The following is a 16,704-nucleotide window of genomic DNA, read 5'->3' as shown; positions in this document are numbered from 1 at the left end:
CAAGTGTTTAAAAACATGCAAAAGCACCCATATGGCCCATTAAGTAGGCTATGTTTTAAAATACCCAGTCCAATAATGTATAAGCCTATATATTGAGGTTTTCACTGAGACTTATTTATCTATAATCTTAAAAGCAGGCCTATTATACTTCCATTTAATTAGGAATAATGTGACAGAAAAATAAAACATTACTGCTGCTTATTACAGGAAAATGATCTACACGGAAATAAAACTGCGCGCTCGTTATTAAGTAGTTCCCACGCTGTTTGACTGTCGGTCTGAACTGACACACTGCCACACTTTCCCACGCACGCGAGAACCTCCTTAAAGCGCGCGGAGGGTGGCGCGCGCGCGTCTGATCACGGGGCACGAGGCGGGCGGACCGCGGGGTGAGGATCATGTGTAGTCCACGCGCCGAAACTAGGTTACAGCGAGCCGCAGAGCAGGAGGACAGAGCTGCGCGAGGAGACGAGGAGCTAGTTGCAGCTTCACTACCGTGTAGGTGTTTTATCACAACAAGACAACAGAGACTGCGCGGAGCGGACAGAAAGTAAATAACTTAAACACACCGTTGCTTTAATTTATTTTAAACTCGGCTGCGTGAGATAAAAGGTAAAAAAAAATATATCCATATGAGGATTTGCTGTTGTGACAGTTTTCAGCTGCTCCGGTTTGGAGCGAATAAGTGCGCGTTGCTCTCTGTGTTTCTTGCCCTCATTTCCACCTGGAGTTGCATGAGTTGAAGAGTTGGCAAGACATCACCGCCGACATGAGAGGTGAGTTTGTTTAACTTTGTTAAAATGTATATTTTTAACAGCCGGATAAGTTTGTTGATTGTAAATCATTTTTGGATTTAGTGCGATGAAGCTTTGAGACAGAGTCCAAAGTGCGTAGGCTGCAGGCTCGCGCAGGAATAAACACCAGATTACATCACAGTCGGAAATAAAAACCTGTCACTAGTCTGAATGTAAAATTGTCACTTTAAGGACCTTAAAAGTTGTTGTCTCAATGTTTAAGCTAAATACGCACATTTTGGGATGATTTAATTATAGCAGATAAATTTATGTTTGCAAATGTGAAAAAAAATAGACCGTGTAGTTTATTGTATAAACTATAAGGGTTTTGTGCATTTATCCAGTTTCGCCTTTGACAAGAGCAGTTATGCGCTATTACTTTATTTGACCGGTGACTGGTTATGTAAGAGAGAGGGGAGGGAGGGAGTGAGCGGAGTGATTCAGAGGCTGTCAAACCGAGCGAAAATCTGTTGGCAGAGGTTGTTTACGGTGAATAAGTAGTCCCCTTTTTCTTAGTTTTCTCTCCTTTTTCCCCATTTAGTGTGTTTCTATGTACTTTTTCTAACGCTTTTATATGATCCAACTATGACTTTTAGAATTGTATTATTCTTCAGTTATTTTTATCTTTAGTGATGTTTTAATGCGTCAGGAAGCACCGATGATGTGTTGAACTGTGTTTTATTGTTACAGTTAGTTTATCGGGCATAGTGTTTTTGTTTTTAGCGTCAGCAGTATGGCGACCAATGTGAGGAGGAGGTACGAGATAGAGAGAGAGAGAGGAGGTGCTCCATTGACCTAGTTCTGTCATTGAGGATTACAGTGTGTGTGTGTGTGTGTGTGTGTGTGTGTGCGCGTGTGTGCGTGTGCGTGCGCCTGGGGGTGGAGGGCCATGTACTGTCGTCATAACTGATGAGACAATGTTGATAATGATAAATGATATAAGCTGTACAGCAAGAGCCGGACTTTAATGAAACATGCAAGATGCATGCTACTGTTTGTTTTTCTTACAATAAAGTAACTTTGATACCATGTGACAAAGGTTTATAGTAAGATAAGATGAGATAAACATTATTGCTTCTGAAAAAGTAACAAAAACACCTTTGACATGACTCAATGCACATTTAAAACAACAAACACAAACATAAAATAGGCCAATATCACTGAATTTATGTATTAAATCTAAAAACAAATATCTCTAAATATATTTTTTATTTGTTTTCACTTATAATAAGCTCCAACAGGTTACAGTTGTTCTGTGGAGTTGTGATCACAAAGCCATGCACCGCTGCGACAAGCAGGATATGAGCACAGCAAGCCCACATGTAACCATCAAGCACAGCAGGATTCAGTTAAGCTTAGTTTCCTTTGTCAGCTAAGGTTACTTACATCAACCTGAGTATTTGTCAGTCCAGTCAAGCACAGTTTGGCAATCTGATTTTGTGAAAATGCCACATAATCCGCAATGTCACATAAGCATGAATTTTGCAAGAAATAAACAGATGCAGTATTCCTGAGTCACCTGATGATTGCAAACAATGCTGTTGTACTTGTTTGCCTCAGTTATTCTTGTAAATGGTGCACAAACAGGTTTGGTAGGTTTATGATACAACAAGATCTAATAAACCTAAGCACTCTTTATGTCCCAGTGGACTAATGTGCAGAGCTGAGGTCTTATATGACAGTGTTGGAGCTCAGCGAGCCCAGGATCAAAGGTAGGGAGGCAGTAAAGAGGAAAGGGCGCTCTGTGCTCTCCAGGTCCGCTGCTGTGCTGAGCTCAGCCTCAAAGACGCTATCTGTTGCAGCCTTGGGGAAGTTCACATTGAGCTACAGTATGTGTCAAGGTGCCCTTTCTCTCTGACAACTGCATGCTAAGATTCCTTTCCCCTTATCTGAAGCTTTTACTCTTTACCCTGCATGTTAGTACAGAAGCAAAATGTGAGATAATTCTGTTTATATAAATTTATAATTTTTTATATATATTGAATTTTATGGACACAGTTAATTCTGCAGCACCATAATGTACACAATGATAACATTTAAAAAAAAATATATATATATATATATATATTGCAGTATCTTAAGTCATTTTGATAGGCCGTATTTTTCTTCCAAGTATGCACAAGGATAAGATGATATGTTAACAGACGTAAAGAGACTTTAATTCAAGGCGACTGCGATTGCTGCAGTATAGTCCTAAATTTGTTTCTGTGGTTTGGAGCAGCATGCAAAAATTACATGCTGTGAACTGAATTCCTCAGTCTGGTTTTGCTTGTGTTGCAGAGGCCCACTTGGGTTTTGGGCTCGGCGCTGCATAAACAGCACGATCAAGTGAATGCACTTTATCTCCTCTGATCAGATGTGAGGGATGACAGAGGCACAGAGTGTGAAGCCGGGTTTCTTGACAGGCAGAGCATTGTTGGTTAGCATGTGATTGTGTACTATAAGTAACTGGGGTAAATATGTTAGTATGTAGAATAGCATAGGTGCAAGTTGACCAGTATACATGTTTTTATTGTTTATTTTGGGGTAATCCATAGCATAAAACAAGAAGAAAGTAAAGTATAAAATGTGAAAATAGCTTAAAGTCGGGGATAAAAACTTTTTTAGCATCTGCAACTGGTTGGGCTGACAGCTGCACTGCTGAACTCCTTTTTAGGATGTGTCCAGATGTGAATACATTTCATATTCTTGTCCTCAAAACTGTCAGGAAAGTAATTATGCCCCTGACATTATGCTGACTTCATCACAGAAGGATTAACAGAAAAGTTACAGACACAAGGAAAGAGAAAAAATCTCAAATGTTCCACCTTTTGCTGCTTTTTAGATTAGTATGTCGCTATTCAGTGTTACTCTTCTGCTCTAAAAACTCAACCGCAAAAGCTCCAGTTAAAAGCGATGCATGATGCAGGCCTGTGCGATGGACTCGGGTGTACACCAGTACCTCTCATTCCACTTCTGTCGCATCTGCTGAGTAATTACCTTAACCTGCGGTGCATTTTTAAAGAGTCTGGGGTTAGTGTCAGGCAATATTATACCATCTGCGTTTCTAGGTAGGTCAGCAGGAGAAGGAGAAAAGAAAAAGCAGTCATTACTGTTCACATACAGTGGCTGTAGGCTATATAAAACACGTGGTAGTGGAGGAACTGACTTAGGAGACACTGTATGTAGAAAGAGAGAAGACAGGCAGAGGACTTTACTGGAATTTTTTCTTTCGGAAAAAAACTGCCCACTTTGACTGTGCAAGCCCTCTCTCTCTTGGCACATCGTGTTCCACAATACATCATATATGCTGTTGTTCCTATAGAGGCCCCTCAGCCCCTTAGAATGTAGGTTAAGTATACAGTATCTCAGGTAAATGCAGAGTGCAAGGTAAATAGGACCTTGGACTGTGTTTGATTAGGTGGGATGAGAGAGCAAAGTCCCCCAGAGGTTTTACAGCACAGATGCTGTAAAACTGACCAAAGAGACACTGACACACTGACACAAAAGTTGACTTTTGAATCACCAGATGTAGAGATTGAGTTCTCAGTGTTACCTCCACTGTGAAAAAAGATGCTAAGGTTTAAGCTCCATTTAACCGTAAAAACTTAACAATGTAATTTCAAAAAATTCAGCTTTCATTATTTTTTTTTCTAAAACAGAGATTATTGTTTTGCTTGTATGAAATGCCAAAAGCATTTTAATACACTGAGTGTTTATCTTGTTTGTGTAGCACACTGTCTTAAAACCAAGATTCACGGAAATGCCTTTAATAAACTCTGATGAGAATAAAGAATCTGTTGTTCAGGCCTGTGCTGCCATACAAGATAGCGAAATATTACACAGTTGATTGTTTTATCCGTCAGAGATCACCCTAAAAACTGCTCTAGATGCTGTTATTTACACCAAACAGTGCACATTTCTGTGCTGAGTTGTGATTTATGCAACATTTATTTGCCAATAGACCAGAACAGCAGAAGGAATCTCTGGGCAGCCAACTGCGCCAGAGTAAAAATAGATTTATGGTGTAGCTCAAACACAGCTGAAATTTCACTCAAATACTTGACATGCTGCAACAAGCAGAGAGCTACTATTAGCTGTGTGTGTCGCCCCTGCTGCAGCTCACTGTATAGATGTTTTAGGAGTTATTTCCAGATGTTGCACACGTTTTAAAAGGGGGTAGTTTGTCTGTGCCGGTTTCAACTGGTAATCCATCTTTCTGTAATCAAACTTACATTGTTTTGCTTCCAAACTAAAAGCAGGACTTCGCCTGCTCATTAATTTAAAGACTGAGTAGGATTTGGTTCCACCTTAAAACCTGTAAGAAACCAGACTGTGGTCCTTGTGAGGCTGCCACCGCAGGTGCCTCCCCCTTTTGCTGAATGAGAAACTGTGTCAGTGGAGCAGCTCCTGCTCTCTGGGCCTGACGGTGCAGCTCAGCTGACTGGCAGGTGAGGCAGCGACTCACAGACAAAGCCGCTCACTCAGCAGCCAATGATAGCGCAGGAGGGTGAGGGAGGATCTCCGCACGGTTGCTAAGACAACCACCTTTGAATGAGTGTGTTCGTGGAATGCGGCCAGACGGCAGTTATATAACAGGCTGAAGGGCGGGGGTGAGGCTCTGGAGGGGGAGCGATAAAGGAAGCAATAGAAAGGGATTTTTTTCCATTACCCTTTATTTATTTATATCCTTCAGTTGCGTTGGCCAGTAGAAGTGCTACCAAACAGAAACAGTCACTTGCACTGCACAGAAAGTCTTTGTGGGAAGAAAATATTGAATGACTTTTTACTTAAGTTAAGATTTTCAAAGTAATGTCAGTCACTAACCTCTTTTGCTTTGCCTCTTTGCGTGACGCACATCCTTCCCCACGCAGAGTGACTCATGTGATTGGTAGTGAGTAGTTTATCAAAGACCCTTTCAAAAAACTGCAATTTTCTGAAGAGCTGTGATGGCCAGTTAAAGCTGTTGCTGCGACTTACAGGTTACCTAATACCCTCTGTGACCCAACAAAAGTGGTTTAGAGATTTTTGGCACACCCTGCTGCCCGAGCCAAATCAAATCTTGCACGCAGTCTACACAGTAACAGTCAGTTGCAGTCCGTTTGTGGGTTACAATTGTAGGCCTTGAAGGGTTCAGCAGAGCAGTATGCCTTTGTCAACCTGCTAACATTTTGCTCATACCGGAGGAGGAGCGACATAGAGAGGAAGAGAGCGAGAGAGAGCGAGAGAGAGCTGTGAAACTTTATAACCCCGGGCCTCAGCTAATGCAATTGACCTGCTATTCTGGGCTTGAGGAGGCCCAGCTACTTAGATAAACAACATAATGAAAAGAACAGACTGTTCCTGAGTAAGAAGGCTCAGGCTTCCACAACGAAGTCAAGGTGTATAATATATACAGTGTACGTAGTCAATCACAGGATCCACTGTGTGATCTACTTAACGTCATTGCAAACCTAGCAGTGCACAAACAATATTTGAATGTCCATAAATAACGTAGAAAGTCAAGTGATTCGATTTGCACCACAAAAAGTCGCATGTGCAATGTGGTGGTTGTCTTGTTTGAGTTCAGTTTGAGTTAAAATAAAAAACAAAAAAACAGGATTGTCTTTGAGTAAATATTGAGTTATCATGGGCTGCTCACTTTATGCTGTGTTGTATTGACAGTAAGCATGAAACGCCTTAAAAAGAAAATGAAACTTCTTCGTATCGCAGTGCTCCTGCATGGTAACGAAAGATATGTTTACTTGTTCCATACCTGTGGTTTGGGTCTTCTAAGTATGTTTATGTAGTTGCCAAGTGTGCAACAACTAAAATAGATAAAATCTCCTCACATGCTGTTAGGGCTGCACAATATCTCATATTCTATCTTCACTGTAATCGAAACTTGCATTATAAACACATTGCAAAGTGTTTTTTGAGAATACCCCTAAAAAAACACACTTTAAAATGTAACTATCATTCTTTTGTCATTTGTGCATTTTGTGTTTAGTTCAATGTTCAATTTCAAAAGATTCAGAATGTTTAAAGGATGTTGGAAAATTGTCTTTATTTTTATTTTTATTCTTCTTTTTTTCCAGCAACAAGCAACTCGTACTTTAGCAGTATACTAAAGCAGCAGAAAGGCAGAACTAAGTTTAATATCTGTTAATTTATCACAAGTAGTATTTTTAACATGGCATTCAACAATGCTATCATGTATCATATATTTTCCTCATATCATACAGCCCTTACAGGCTGTGTATCACTGAAGGGCTGCGGCAATTATTCTTATTTAGTGATCAATCTGCCAGTTATTTTCTCGATTAATGGATGAGTTGTCTTGTCTACAAAATGTCAGCTAATAGTAAAAAATTCAGAAATATTCAGTGATAAGGAACAAATGAAAAGGAGGCAACTTTGCTTGAAAAATTATTTGAACGATTAATTGATCTAAATTGTTGTTGACTGATTTTCTGTGGATTGACTAATTAGTGACTAAGATCTAGGTCATTGTGTCATATGAAAGACATACACAGTGTAATGATAGCAATTAGTATTTAGTCCATGTCCATTTGTTTCCAGGTAACTAACTGTAAAATGTAACTGTTCTACATTTTGAGGTGTGTAGCTTGGATTTAAGTTTTTTTTTTTTGTTTTTTTTTACTATTTTACTGACTTTTTTTCTCATTCATCTTTGTCTCTCCAGCTCAAATAGAGGTTATTCCGTGTAAAATCTGTGGGGACAAATCATCAGGGATTCACTATGGTGTCATCACCTGTGAGGGCTGCAAGGTGAGCAATCAGCCATTCTTCTCATCAGTACTTACAGTGGTAAAAGTAGCTTCAAAGATTTGTTAGAACAGTTCTGGTAAGAATAATCAAAGCATTTTGGCTTTGATACTCACATTGCGTTTGTCTTTTTGCCTGTAGGGTTTCTTCCGCCGCAGCCAGCAGAACAATGCTATGTACTCGTGCTCACGACAGAGGAATTGTCTAATTGACCGGACCAACCGTAACCGTTGTCAGCACTGCAGGTTGCAGAAGTGTCTTGCTCTGGGCATGAGCCGTGATGGTGAGTTCAGCCACTCAATCTATATTTAATTGACTCAATTTCCACCTCATACATTGAATGAGTCATGTTATCCTTGTTTGACCTAGACCATACCTTCCTGAATGTTTAATTTTTATCGCTATATCTTCCTGCTGCAGCCGTCAAGTTTGGCAGAATGTCCAAAAAACAGCGCGACAGCCTGTACGCAGAGGTCCAGAAGCACCAACAGTCCCAGGAATGTGCAGGGCTCAGTGTTAACGAGGAGAATGGCGACTTGGCCGACCACAGCCGCACCTACAGGAGAGGCTCCAGCGCCGCGCTCAGCGATTTGGACGACATCACCACGCTGCCAGAAGGTCTGCTTTTTGACTTGCCACTGACCCCAGAGGATGGAGGTGGGGAGTACTGTAACCTGGACATGCTGGGCGGCAGTGGAGGCAGCAGCTCGTCCTCTCAGAGCTCACCAGAACAGACCAACTTGGACTTTGCAGACGGCAACCACGGCATCAAGCATGAGTACCAGCTGTTGCATGACTCTGGACTCTTCTCACATGCTATCCTCAACCCGCTGCCTGAGGGCTGCTCCCTGCTTGAGATAGGTCAGTACAAATCCTGCAGTGCTTAAGCTACGGCATCAAACACGTGGTTGTGTGTTTGTTCAAGCTGTCTCAAAAACAACATGAAACTCATTGCAAAAACCTTTCCTCTGTTTAGAGCGCATAACTCAGAGTGTGCTGAAGTCCCACATTGAGACGAGCCAGTACAGCACAGAGGAGCTGAAGAGAATGGCTTGGACCTTGTATAGTCCGGAAGAGACACGCTCATACCAGACCAAGGTATATATATATATATTTATATATATATATGCAATGTTTCCTCATTCAACAGTTTGTATGATATCTTAGAAAATGTATATACAGCGGTTAGTATGATATCTAAGGAATTAACGTCCCACAGATGGCATGGTCACATTACTAAGTAAAGGTAAAATTATGTAGGTCAGGTTTTGGTAAGTTAAGTAGGTGAGGTTAAGGAAAGTAAAGTTACATCAGTTGGGTTTAGGCAGGTAAAGTTAAGTATGTTAGATTTGGACAAAAAAACATGGTTGGTCGTCATCATGGTACGTACTTTGATATACGTGTGAAGTTCCATAAGTTAGGTTAAGGCAAGTAAAGTACATAGGTTAGGCTTAGTAACAGTCACGGTGATGACATACCCAAAAATAACTCACAGTTCCTTTGGTTTTGCATGGAACAACAGTACTGGTCTCATAGGGGAAAGTCCTGTGCTCTTTTTGACCAATCTGGCTCCCCAGACTAAGTCCTTACATAACGTTCACTTTTTATACTACTTAATTTTTTACCTCCATAAGCGCTTTGGTCACATAACCACAGCTTTCCTGTTTCTGTGGGTTATATACAAATTACTGGATCATGATTACATTTTAGACATTCTGGTGCAATACTTTTCAACAAACATACAAATAGTGCATAAGAACAGCTTGAATGATTGGTTCTCAAATTAGCTATATTGTGAACTGTTCTGTATAGTTTAAGTCTAAAGTTAAACATGATATAACATCACTATAGTTTGGCGCATCATGCTCTGAGTTCACAGAGGAGTGTCTGCAGTTTTTAACCTTGCACAAAAATCCACTGTAAAAACTTTTAAAAGAAAGTTATATAAAACAAATTAAAGTGTTACCTTCTTATCACCATAGTTGATTCTTACATTAAGGTTTGCGAGCCCAAACATTTTTATCATACACCTCCCGCTGGGCTTTTTGTCTCAGCAGTCAAGGTTGTGGGACATAGCTTTAAGGGAGATGCAGCAAATATAATCAGACATGCTTTAGGTCAGGACGTCTTTGGGGGAAGTCACTCAGTTAGAGTCCAGATAAGCACAGAGTCAGCGCAGAATAGTGAAATACAACTTGTGGGATGTCTGTCATGTATTTCAGTTGTCATAAAAGCCTCTCTGTCTCCACTTTCTCTTTTAGTCAGCTGAGGTGATGTGGCAACAATGTGCCATTCACATCACCAATGCAATCCAGTATGTGGTAGAGTTTGCCAAGCGCATTTCTGGCTTCATGGATCTCTGTCAGAACGATCAGATTATCCTCCTCAAAGCAGGTCAGTGCATGACACCAGCATACACATCATGCAGGCTAAAGTTCTTCACTTTGTGTTTCATAACAGTCAGGAGCTGATTTTACAAGATATGTTCCCTCAGAAAGACAGGTAGCCTGCAGTGTGAATTTTTATTACTTTTAGCTGCGTCAAAGACAGTCGTTATAAGAACAGTGCATTACCCTCAAGTGGGAGATGACTTCACAGAGTTCAAATATCACATGCAAGCAGAGTGACCTCAAAAGGTGCTTCTGAAGAACAGCTGGCCTTTTGTTTTAATCACGCTGCGTTCTCAGGTCATTCATGTGCTCATAATTCATTGAGGCCTTTGTGTGAGCTGTTTCATCAGGTGTTGGTAATTTTAAATTGATGTTTGGTTTTTGGTGACAATGACAACAGTAAATTATTCAAAACAATAGACTAATAGCTTTGAGTGGAAGCCAAACTATTCTCATTTCACGAGGATGAAGCACTCGCAAGGTGTTTGTTTAGACAAATTGATCGTGTTTAAAAAGTGTGAAATGTGTTCACACCTACATATTTGCCAAAGTATCACCGAAAGGGTGGAGTAAGCCAAGTTATATGTAGGAGTTTGTGGGTAAATGCAGGTTAACAAGAAGTTTTAGAAGATTTTACAAACATTTCTTAAAGAAATTCAAGGTCTTCTTCATAATTTTTGTAGCAGCACAAATTATAAAACTTTTTCATTTTATTCTAAGAGAATTTTAGTATTAAAGATAAGGGATTGCAGCCATTTAGTTTTTGTGCGTGGCTAGTAAACACAGTCTAATCAGATAAATCAAAAGGATTTTTAAATATGCATGCTCGTTTTCCTCTTTTACAACTCGCACAGCGACTTGAGGTCAAGATGGCGCCACAGATAACTGCCTTAGTGTGTTGGTGTGCCCCTCACTTTTACTAGAATATATTGTACATATCTTCTAGTATTTTTTGATATATTTTTATTGTCTTTTACCTGTTTTATATTTGTTTCTTGATTTTATTCCAATACTTGCTTTTATTTTTAATTGAATTTTCCTTTACCATGTTATCCACTGATACACTAAAGAAAATTCCTTGTAAACTGATTCTGATTCTGAACTCTATAGAAGTTTTTATAAGTAACTAATAATTCTTCCATGTCTTTTCTTTGTATGTGTGTGTGTGTGTACACAGGCTGCATGGATGTTCTTCTGATCCGTATGTGTCGGGCCTACAACCCCATCAATAATACAATGCTCTTTGATGGAAAGTTTGCAACTGCTCATCTTTTCAAAGCTCTTGGTTAGTCAGCATTCTCCCTCACTCTCTCTCTTCAATCAAATTTGTATGTTTCATCTGTCAAAATCATCACAGCTATTCGTTTCTGCCTTTATGATAACTTTACTTTTCTAATCCTGCCGTCTAGGCTGTGACGACCTTGTGAATGCAGTGTTCGACTTGGCTAAAAGCCTGAGCCGTATACAGATGTCAGAGGAGGAGATGGCTCTCTTCAGTGCTGCTGTGCTGCTCTCACCAGGTGACATTATAATGGATTTATGCTCACTGTATTATTTACACTCATACTAAGGAGTGAGATAAATCTAGAGAGGCCACTGAGCTTGTGGCCTGTACAGTCATTTGAAGACAGTAAACAGAAATGTTTACCAAATGCTGCACAAGTTTGACACACAGCATCTGAATCAGTGCATTTGATGCCAATGGACAACAAAAGTAGTGTTAATTTCCTTTATCACAGAGTTACATCATAACAGAGGGTGGCGTCTTTAATTTTATGAAACGTCTTTACTCCACTTTCAAATTTGTTTATTTACAGAATTTTGCCACTATTAGTTACACAAGTTTAAGAAATGACAGGATTATTATGCATGCAATTCATTATAAATTAAAGACCTTTGTGACAAATGGAATTTTACTCCTTTAGCTTTTTTAGGATTTTGTTAAAAAGACAATGACTGCATTATCCATCTATATATACACATTAAAAAAAAAGATAAGCAAAATAAAGTCTTCAAATCATACATATATACACTTCAACCAACTCAGTCTGTGCATCATATTCAGAGATCCTAAAAATAAAGGGGAAAAAAATGATACACCTACATTACTACTGGCACAAACTGCATATTGACTTAGTATCAATGTGAAACTCTCTAACTGGTAGTGTCCATGCTTTTGCATGCAAAAGCTGCAAAGTTCTTATAATTGACTTTACTGTTGGTCATTTTCCAAATGATAACATTCAGTTTCTTACATTCCTACTTTGCAGCCATTGACTTCAGTTCATTACAGTAGAAAATGAATGAGTTCAAACAATAAGCTTGTCGCTACAACAGCCGCCTGCTGTTAAATATTGAAGAGTCATAAGGGTCCCCACTGACAACAGCATTACCATGCAATATTATTATAACTGACATTTAAAAAAGTTATTCTGATGGATCACTCATAGACAAATTCCATGTCTCTGCAAACCAATTTTCATTTGTTGTGAAGCCAACAGCTGCTTTGGAGGAAATCAATCTAAAATGTTAGGATGTGCTTTGAACAATGATCAGCAGTCACATAAAGTAAGCAGTTCAAGTTAATCCGTACAACACAAAGCACTTTGTATTCATCTCCTAGACTTTTGCATCATAACCCTCACCAGGTGCAGTTTCAAAACAGGCAACAGGACAACACTCATAAAATCATCTTGTCAATCTTATTTCCCTCAGACCGACCCTGGCTGACAGATGTTCAGAAGATTCAGAAGTTGCAGGAGAAAGTCTACGTGGCTCTGCAGCGCTGCCTACAAAAAGAGGGAGCATCAGATGAGAAGCTAGCTAAGGTACAAAACCAGCTGCATTACTGTGCCAGTTTGTTGAAAAAAAACCCAGCCTGTTTTAATAAAATGTTTTAATTTGTATTTTTCTTTTTTCCCTTTTTCTTTATTTCCCTTCTAGATGGTGTCTAAGCTTCCCATCATGAAGTCCATTTGCAACCTTCACATCGACAAACTGGAGTTTTTCCGCCTGGTCCACCCTGAGACAGCGTATACCTTTCCCCCTTTGTATAGGGAGGTTTTTGGCAGTGAAATCACCTTCCCAGACTCCACAGAGGGCTAGCACCGTGTAGCTAAATAGCAGGATTCAAATAGAGACATTGAGGTGTAGGGAGGGGAGGGAGATAAAAATATGGCAACCAGCTGAGGCAAAACCAACCAGCAGTTCAATGACAATCCTGCACGCTACACTTTAGGACACACTCCTCTCACCTATGAGCTCCCAGTCGTGCGGAGTAGCTCACACTGCCCTGCCAGCAAGTCCATTCGGCTAACACTACAGCAGCTGCTGCTGGGTACTCAGTGCATGTTACCTCTTTTTTTAGGGACTTATAAAAGAGTAGCTGACGTCATTTGTATTCTCTATTTTTCTATGAGAAGACCTTAAACGTCTCATAAAGCTGAATTTGACTTTCACCGTTCTCACAGTTCCTGTAAGCTATTTTTGAATGTACCCCCTTTTTCCCTTTACCGTTCAGCACAGCCCTAGGCTCGATGTAGAATGTACATACTTAAAATCCTCACTCTCTTTGTGGAGGTTTTGCAGTTATGATGCCTGTTTCACTTCTCAGTCCAGCCACAGTTTATAGTTTGATTCAATATTTTTGGTAGCACCCATATTTTTTCAGTTTTGTAACGTATGAACAAACTGTTTAAAGGGACCATGATCAAAGTCACAAACAGACAGGGTTTTTTTTAAAAAAAACTGTGTGAATCGAGGGCAAGCACTCAGTCTGCCCAGCGTGCACCTACAGACTCTTGCACACAGAGCACAAAAAATATAGCACTTAGATCTTTCTAGGTATTTTTACTAGCACACCCACAGACACTGATGTAAGTGAGCTCTCTCTTTTTTTTTAATGCAATCAGTGACCTCAGCCCTTATACCTTTTCCCTTTGAAAATGCCACTTAGAGAGTGAGAGAATCGCAGAGGTGTTTTGAAAGTATTTTCAGATGCTCCTTTTATATATATATATTATATATAATAACACCTATATAACCGTGTCAGATAAGAGTCACAAATACATCCTGAGTGAGAAGGAGGGGGTTGTGCTTGTGCTCAGGTCTCTCAAACAGATACTGCCTGCCCAAACTTTGGGGTTCTGGGATGGAAAGGTTGTTGTTTCTGAAAAAGTAAATCTAATTAGCACTTATGAGTCCTTGTTAGAATCCAAAATGAACTCTTGACGCAAGATTTTACGGGTTCGCACTCAGACTGCCATCTGTGAAATGTATGTAAAAACCAGTCAGAAATGCTAGATACACCTTCCAACGATAGAGAAGCTGTGTGAACAAGGTGCTGGGCAGCTGACAATTGTGGGGCTTGGTGCTCTCATGGAGGTGCATCTGGAACTGTCACACCTCAGCCCCCCTCTGCAGAAGAGTGCCATCGCCCCTCCAGCACCGCCTCAACCAGCGGTTTTGGAAAAACTTTGGAAGCAAAGAAGGAAATGTGACAGTTAAGCATGTTTCCACGTATGGATAAAGGGCAAAGAACGGACAGTGGACATGTGGGTGATGGTGTTATTTAAGCTTTGACATCAGTTAGAGGCGATTCTCTGTCTTCGCCGACTCTCACTGCTTATCGAGGCAGACTGCGCTATCGCAGGAAGCCAACGTGTTCTGATCAGAGAATTAGATCCTCTGTTCCCTTTCCCCCACTCCCTTACTACCTCACCCTCTTCAAACACTACATGGCACAGCAAAGGGTTGACAGAGCCATCAGCTACCCCCCTGAGTTAGTATTTTAGCATTCATACTAGAGCTTCAGAAATATATATAACATTAATGGCAAAATTTGATGACTAAAAACAATCTTACAAAACATTATTATGCTCTTAAAACTGGACAGAAGACAAAAAACAAAGTGAACTGCTGGATCTACTTATGCAGAGGATCTCTGACTGTTTTTCTGTCATTTGAGAGCATTTCATGCCTCCAGGTCCAGGAAGCCCTACTTAGATACAGATCTATCTGAAGGAAAGTCTCTGGAGACACAGGGTGTGTCCAGATGAAACCTTTTTTCCTCAAAGTTGGGGGACATATTGGATTTCTACCAGCGTCCTAAAGAAGCTACTAGAGAAGAATAGTTGTAATCGATGCTGTTTTTAACTTAAAGCATTTAAAGACAATCATATGACATTTTTTTCGATGTCTGGCTCTAACCTGTCAGCCAGGTTCGCTTTGCACTGCTGGGCCAGTGCCATTCGCCATATATTATCGCGCATAGTGTGAAGGGGTACTACCCTCTTCTGGGTACGTATGACAGTGGCATGGTGGGATTGTGCAATAGTGTCTTTCCCATTGTTCTCAGTATGTTGGGCCTTTGTTGTCGTGTATTACACTTATTATTTTCAGAAGCACTCCAGCTCAGTCAGAAGTCCAGTGTGTGGGATTTAGGGGATATTTTGGCAGAAAAGGAATATAATAAGTGTTGTCTGTAGTTCATAATCATCCGAAAATTACAATTGTGTTTTCGTAACCTTAGAATTAACCATTTATATATCATATATGTTGCAATGCCATGTTTCTACAGTAGCCCAGAGCAGACAAACCAAACACCAGCTCTAAATAGGGCCATTCACATTTTCTGGGTTTTTCACATGGGCCATCGTCCTAAACAATGAACACTGAAGGAATTCTAACTGGGAGAAGTTTCAACTGATTACGATATGCAGTCCTCACTACTAGATGCCACTAAATCCCCTGAATCTTACACACTGGACCTTTAACCTCGCAGCACGACAAATAACGTTATCTAGATTCTAATGAACCAAATGCACAGTCAACCACTACACAGGTCAGCTCTCAGCTGACACAGCCAGATGACACTTATAGATTGTGACAAAGTGCAATACTTTGTGTGAGGAGAATGTTAAGACGAGCTGATTTGAAAAGTCTCAGTATAAAGGCCTAAAAGCTGTCCAGGTGGCAGCACTAAAGATCTGCACTTACATTTCCGTTTAGCATTACTCAGGGAGATAGCTGGGCTCTCTGTCCTACAGTGTCTGCAGTCAGTCTAGCTAGCAAGACACCTTGCACCAACATAGAAGACCTTAAAACCTTGATCACTGTGTACAGTACATGTTCTTGTGAATGTTTGATTTCAGAAGTATCAAAGATTTTACCCCTGTCTAATATCATTATTGCAAGATTTGTTTTTCTTTGAGTTTGAGTCATAGATGAAATAGGATATTAAAAAAATTAAATATAGAAAAATAAATCTAAAAGATGGATTATAATCTCTGAATCCTGTGTTGGTTTTGTTGTGATCTTTTGTTTCTTAATTTTTATCCCTTTGTGTACTGTTTTTTGTTTTTTTTTTCTCATCAGTTTAGTGTCCTTTTTGTCTTGGAGAGATGTAATTCTATTTTTTTAAAGAGCGTTTTTAAAGATGTCTCCCTAAAAGTTTCTCTTTTTGTCATGATCCTTTCTGTTTATGATATGTTCACTCTATTTTAAGATTATTATTATTATTATTAAATCAATATAGATTTTAATAAAAAAATAATTTATGATATGTTATGGATATAAAGCCCAAGAGGTTTTAACACAGTAAAGTGTTATTGCACAATGGTGATAAAATATGTGGATTTAAGAATGTAATAAAAGTCTTTTTACAATTAAATGAAAAACGTGTTATGGTTTTACTTTATCTTTATAAATCTGCATACACAATGATCTGCACAGATGACCTGTTTTATGTTTCATAAATAAATATGTTATATCCC

At 39.7% G+C, this 16,704-nt stretch overlaps 1 protein-coding gene across 1 annotated transcript; it reads left to right on the top strand.

Moving 5' to 3' along the window:
- The first annotated feature begins 403 nt into the window (after positions 1–403).
- Positions 404–16,608, top strand: rorca (RAR-related orphan receptor C a). The gene is made up of 10 exons (XM_042483868.2): positions 404–776; positions 7,459–7,544; positions 7,683–7,824; positions 7,962–8,402; positions 8,518–8,639; positions 9,803–9,935; positions 11,109–11,216; positions 11,341–11,451; positions 12,647–12,759; positions 12,875–16,608. Exons 1-10 carry the CDS (start codon positions 770–772, stop codon positions 13,034–13,036), a joined length of 1,425 nt encoding a protein of 474 aa, XP_042339802.2. The 5' UTR covers positions 404–769; the 3' UTR covers positions 13,037–16,608.
- Positions 16,609–16,704: the final 96 nt, after the last annotated feature.

Source organism: Plectropomus leopardus, chromosome 5 (assembly GCF_026936395.1).
Source record: "Plectropomus leopardus strain MGB_pleo_1.0 chromosome 5, ASM2693639v1, whole genome shotgun sequence".
NCBI classification, from domain to species: domain Eukaryota; kingdom Metazoa; phylum Chordata; class Actinopteri; order Perciformes; family Serranidae; genus Plectropomus; species Plectropomus leopardus.
The sequence above is the reverse complement of the archived record's forward strand: the minus strand, read 5'-3'. Positions and strand labels throughout refer to the sequence as shown.

Bases quoted from the DNA above. Each gene is read 5' to 3' on its own strand.
- rorca (XM_042483868.2), top strand. The intron at 7,825-7,961 runs GTGAGTTCAGCC...TTCCTGCTGCAG, and splicing joins TCTGGGCATGAGCCGTGATG to CCGTCAAGTTTGGCAGAATG. The intron at 8,403-8,517 runs GTCAGTACAAAT...TCCTCTGTTTAG, and splicing joins CTGCTCCCTGCTTGAGATAG to AGCGCATAACTCAGAGTGTG.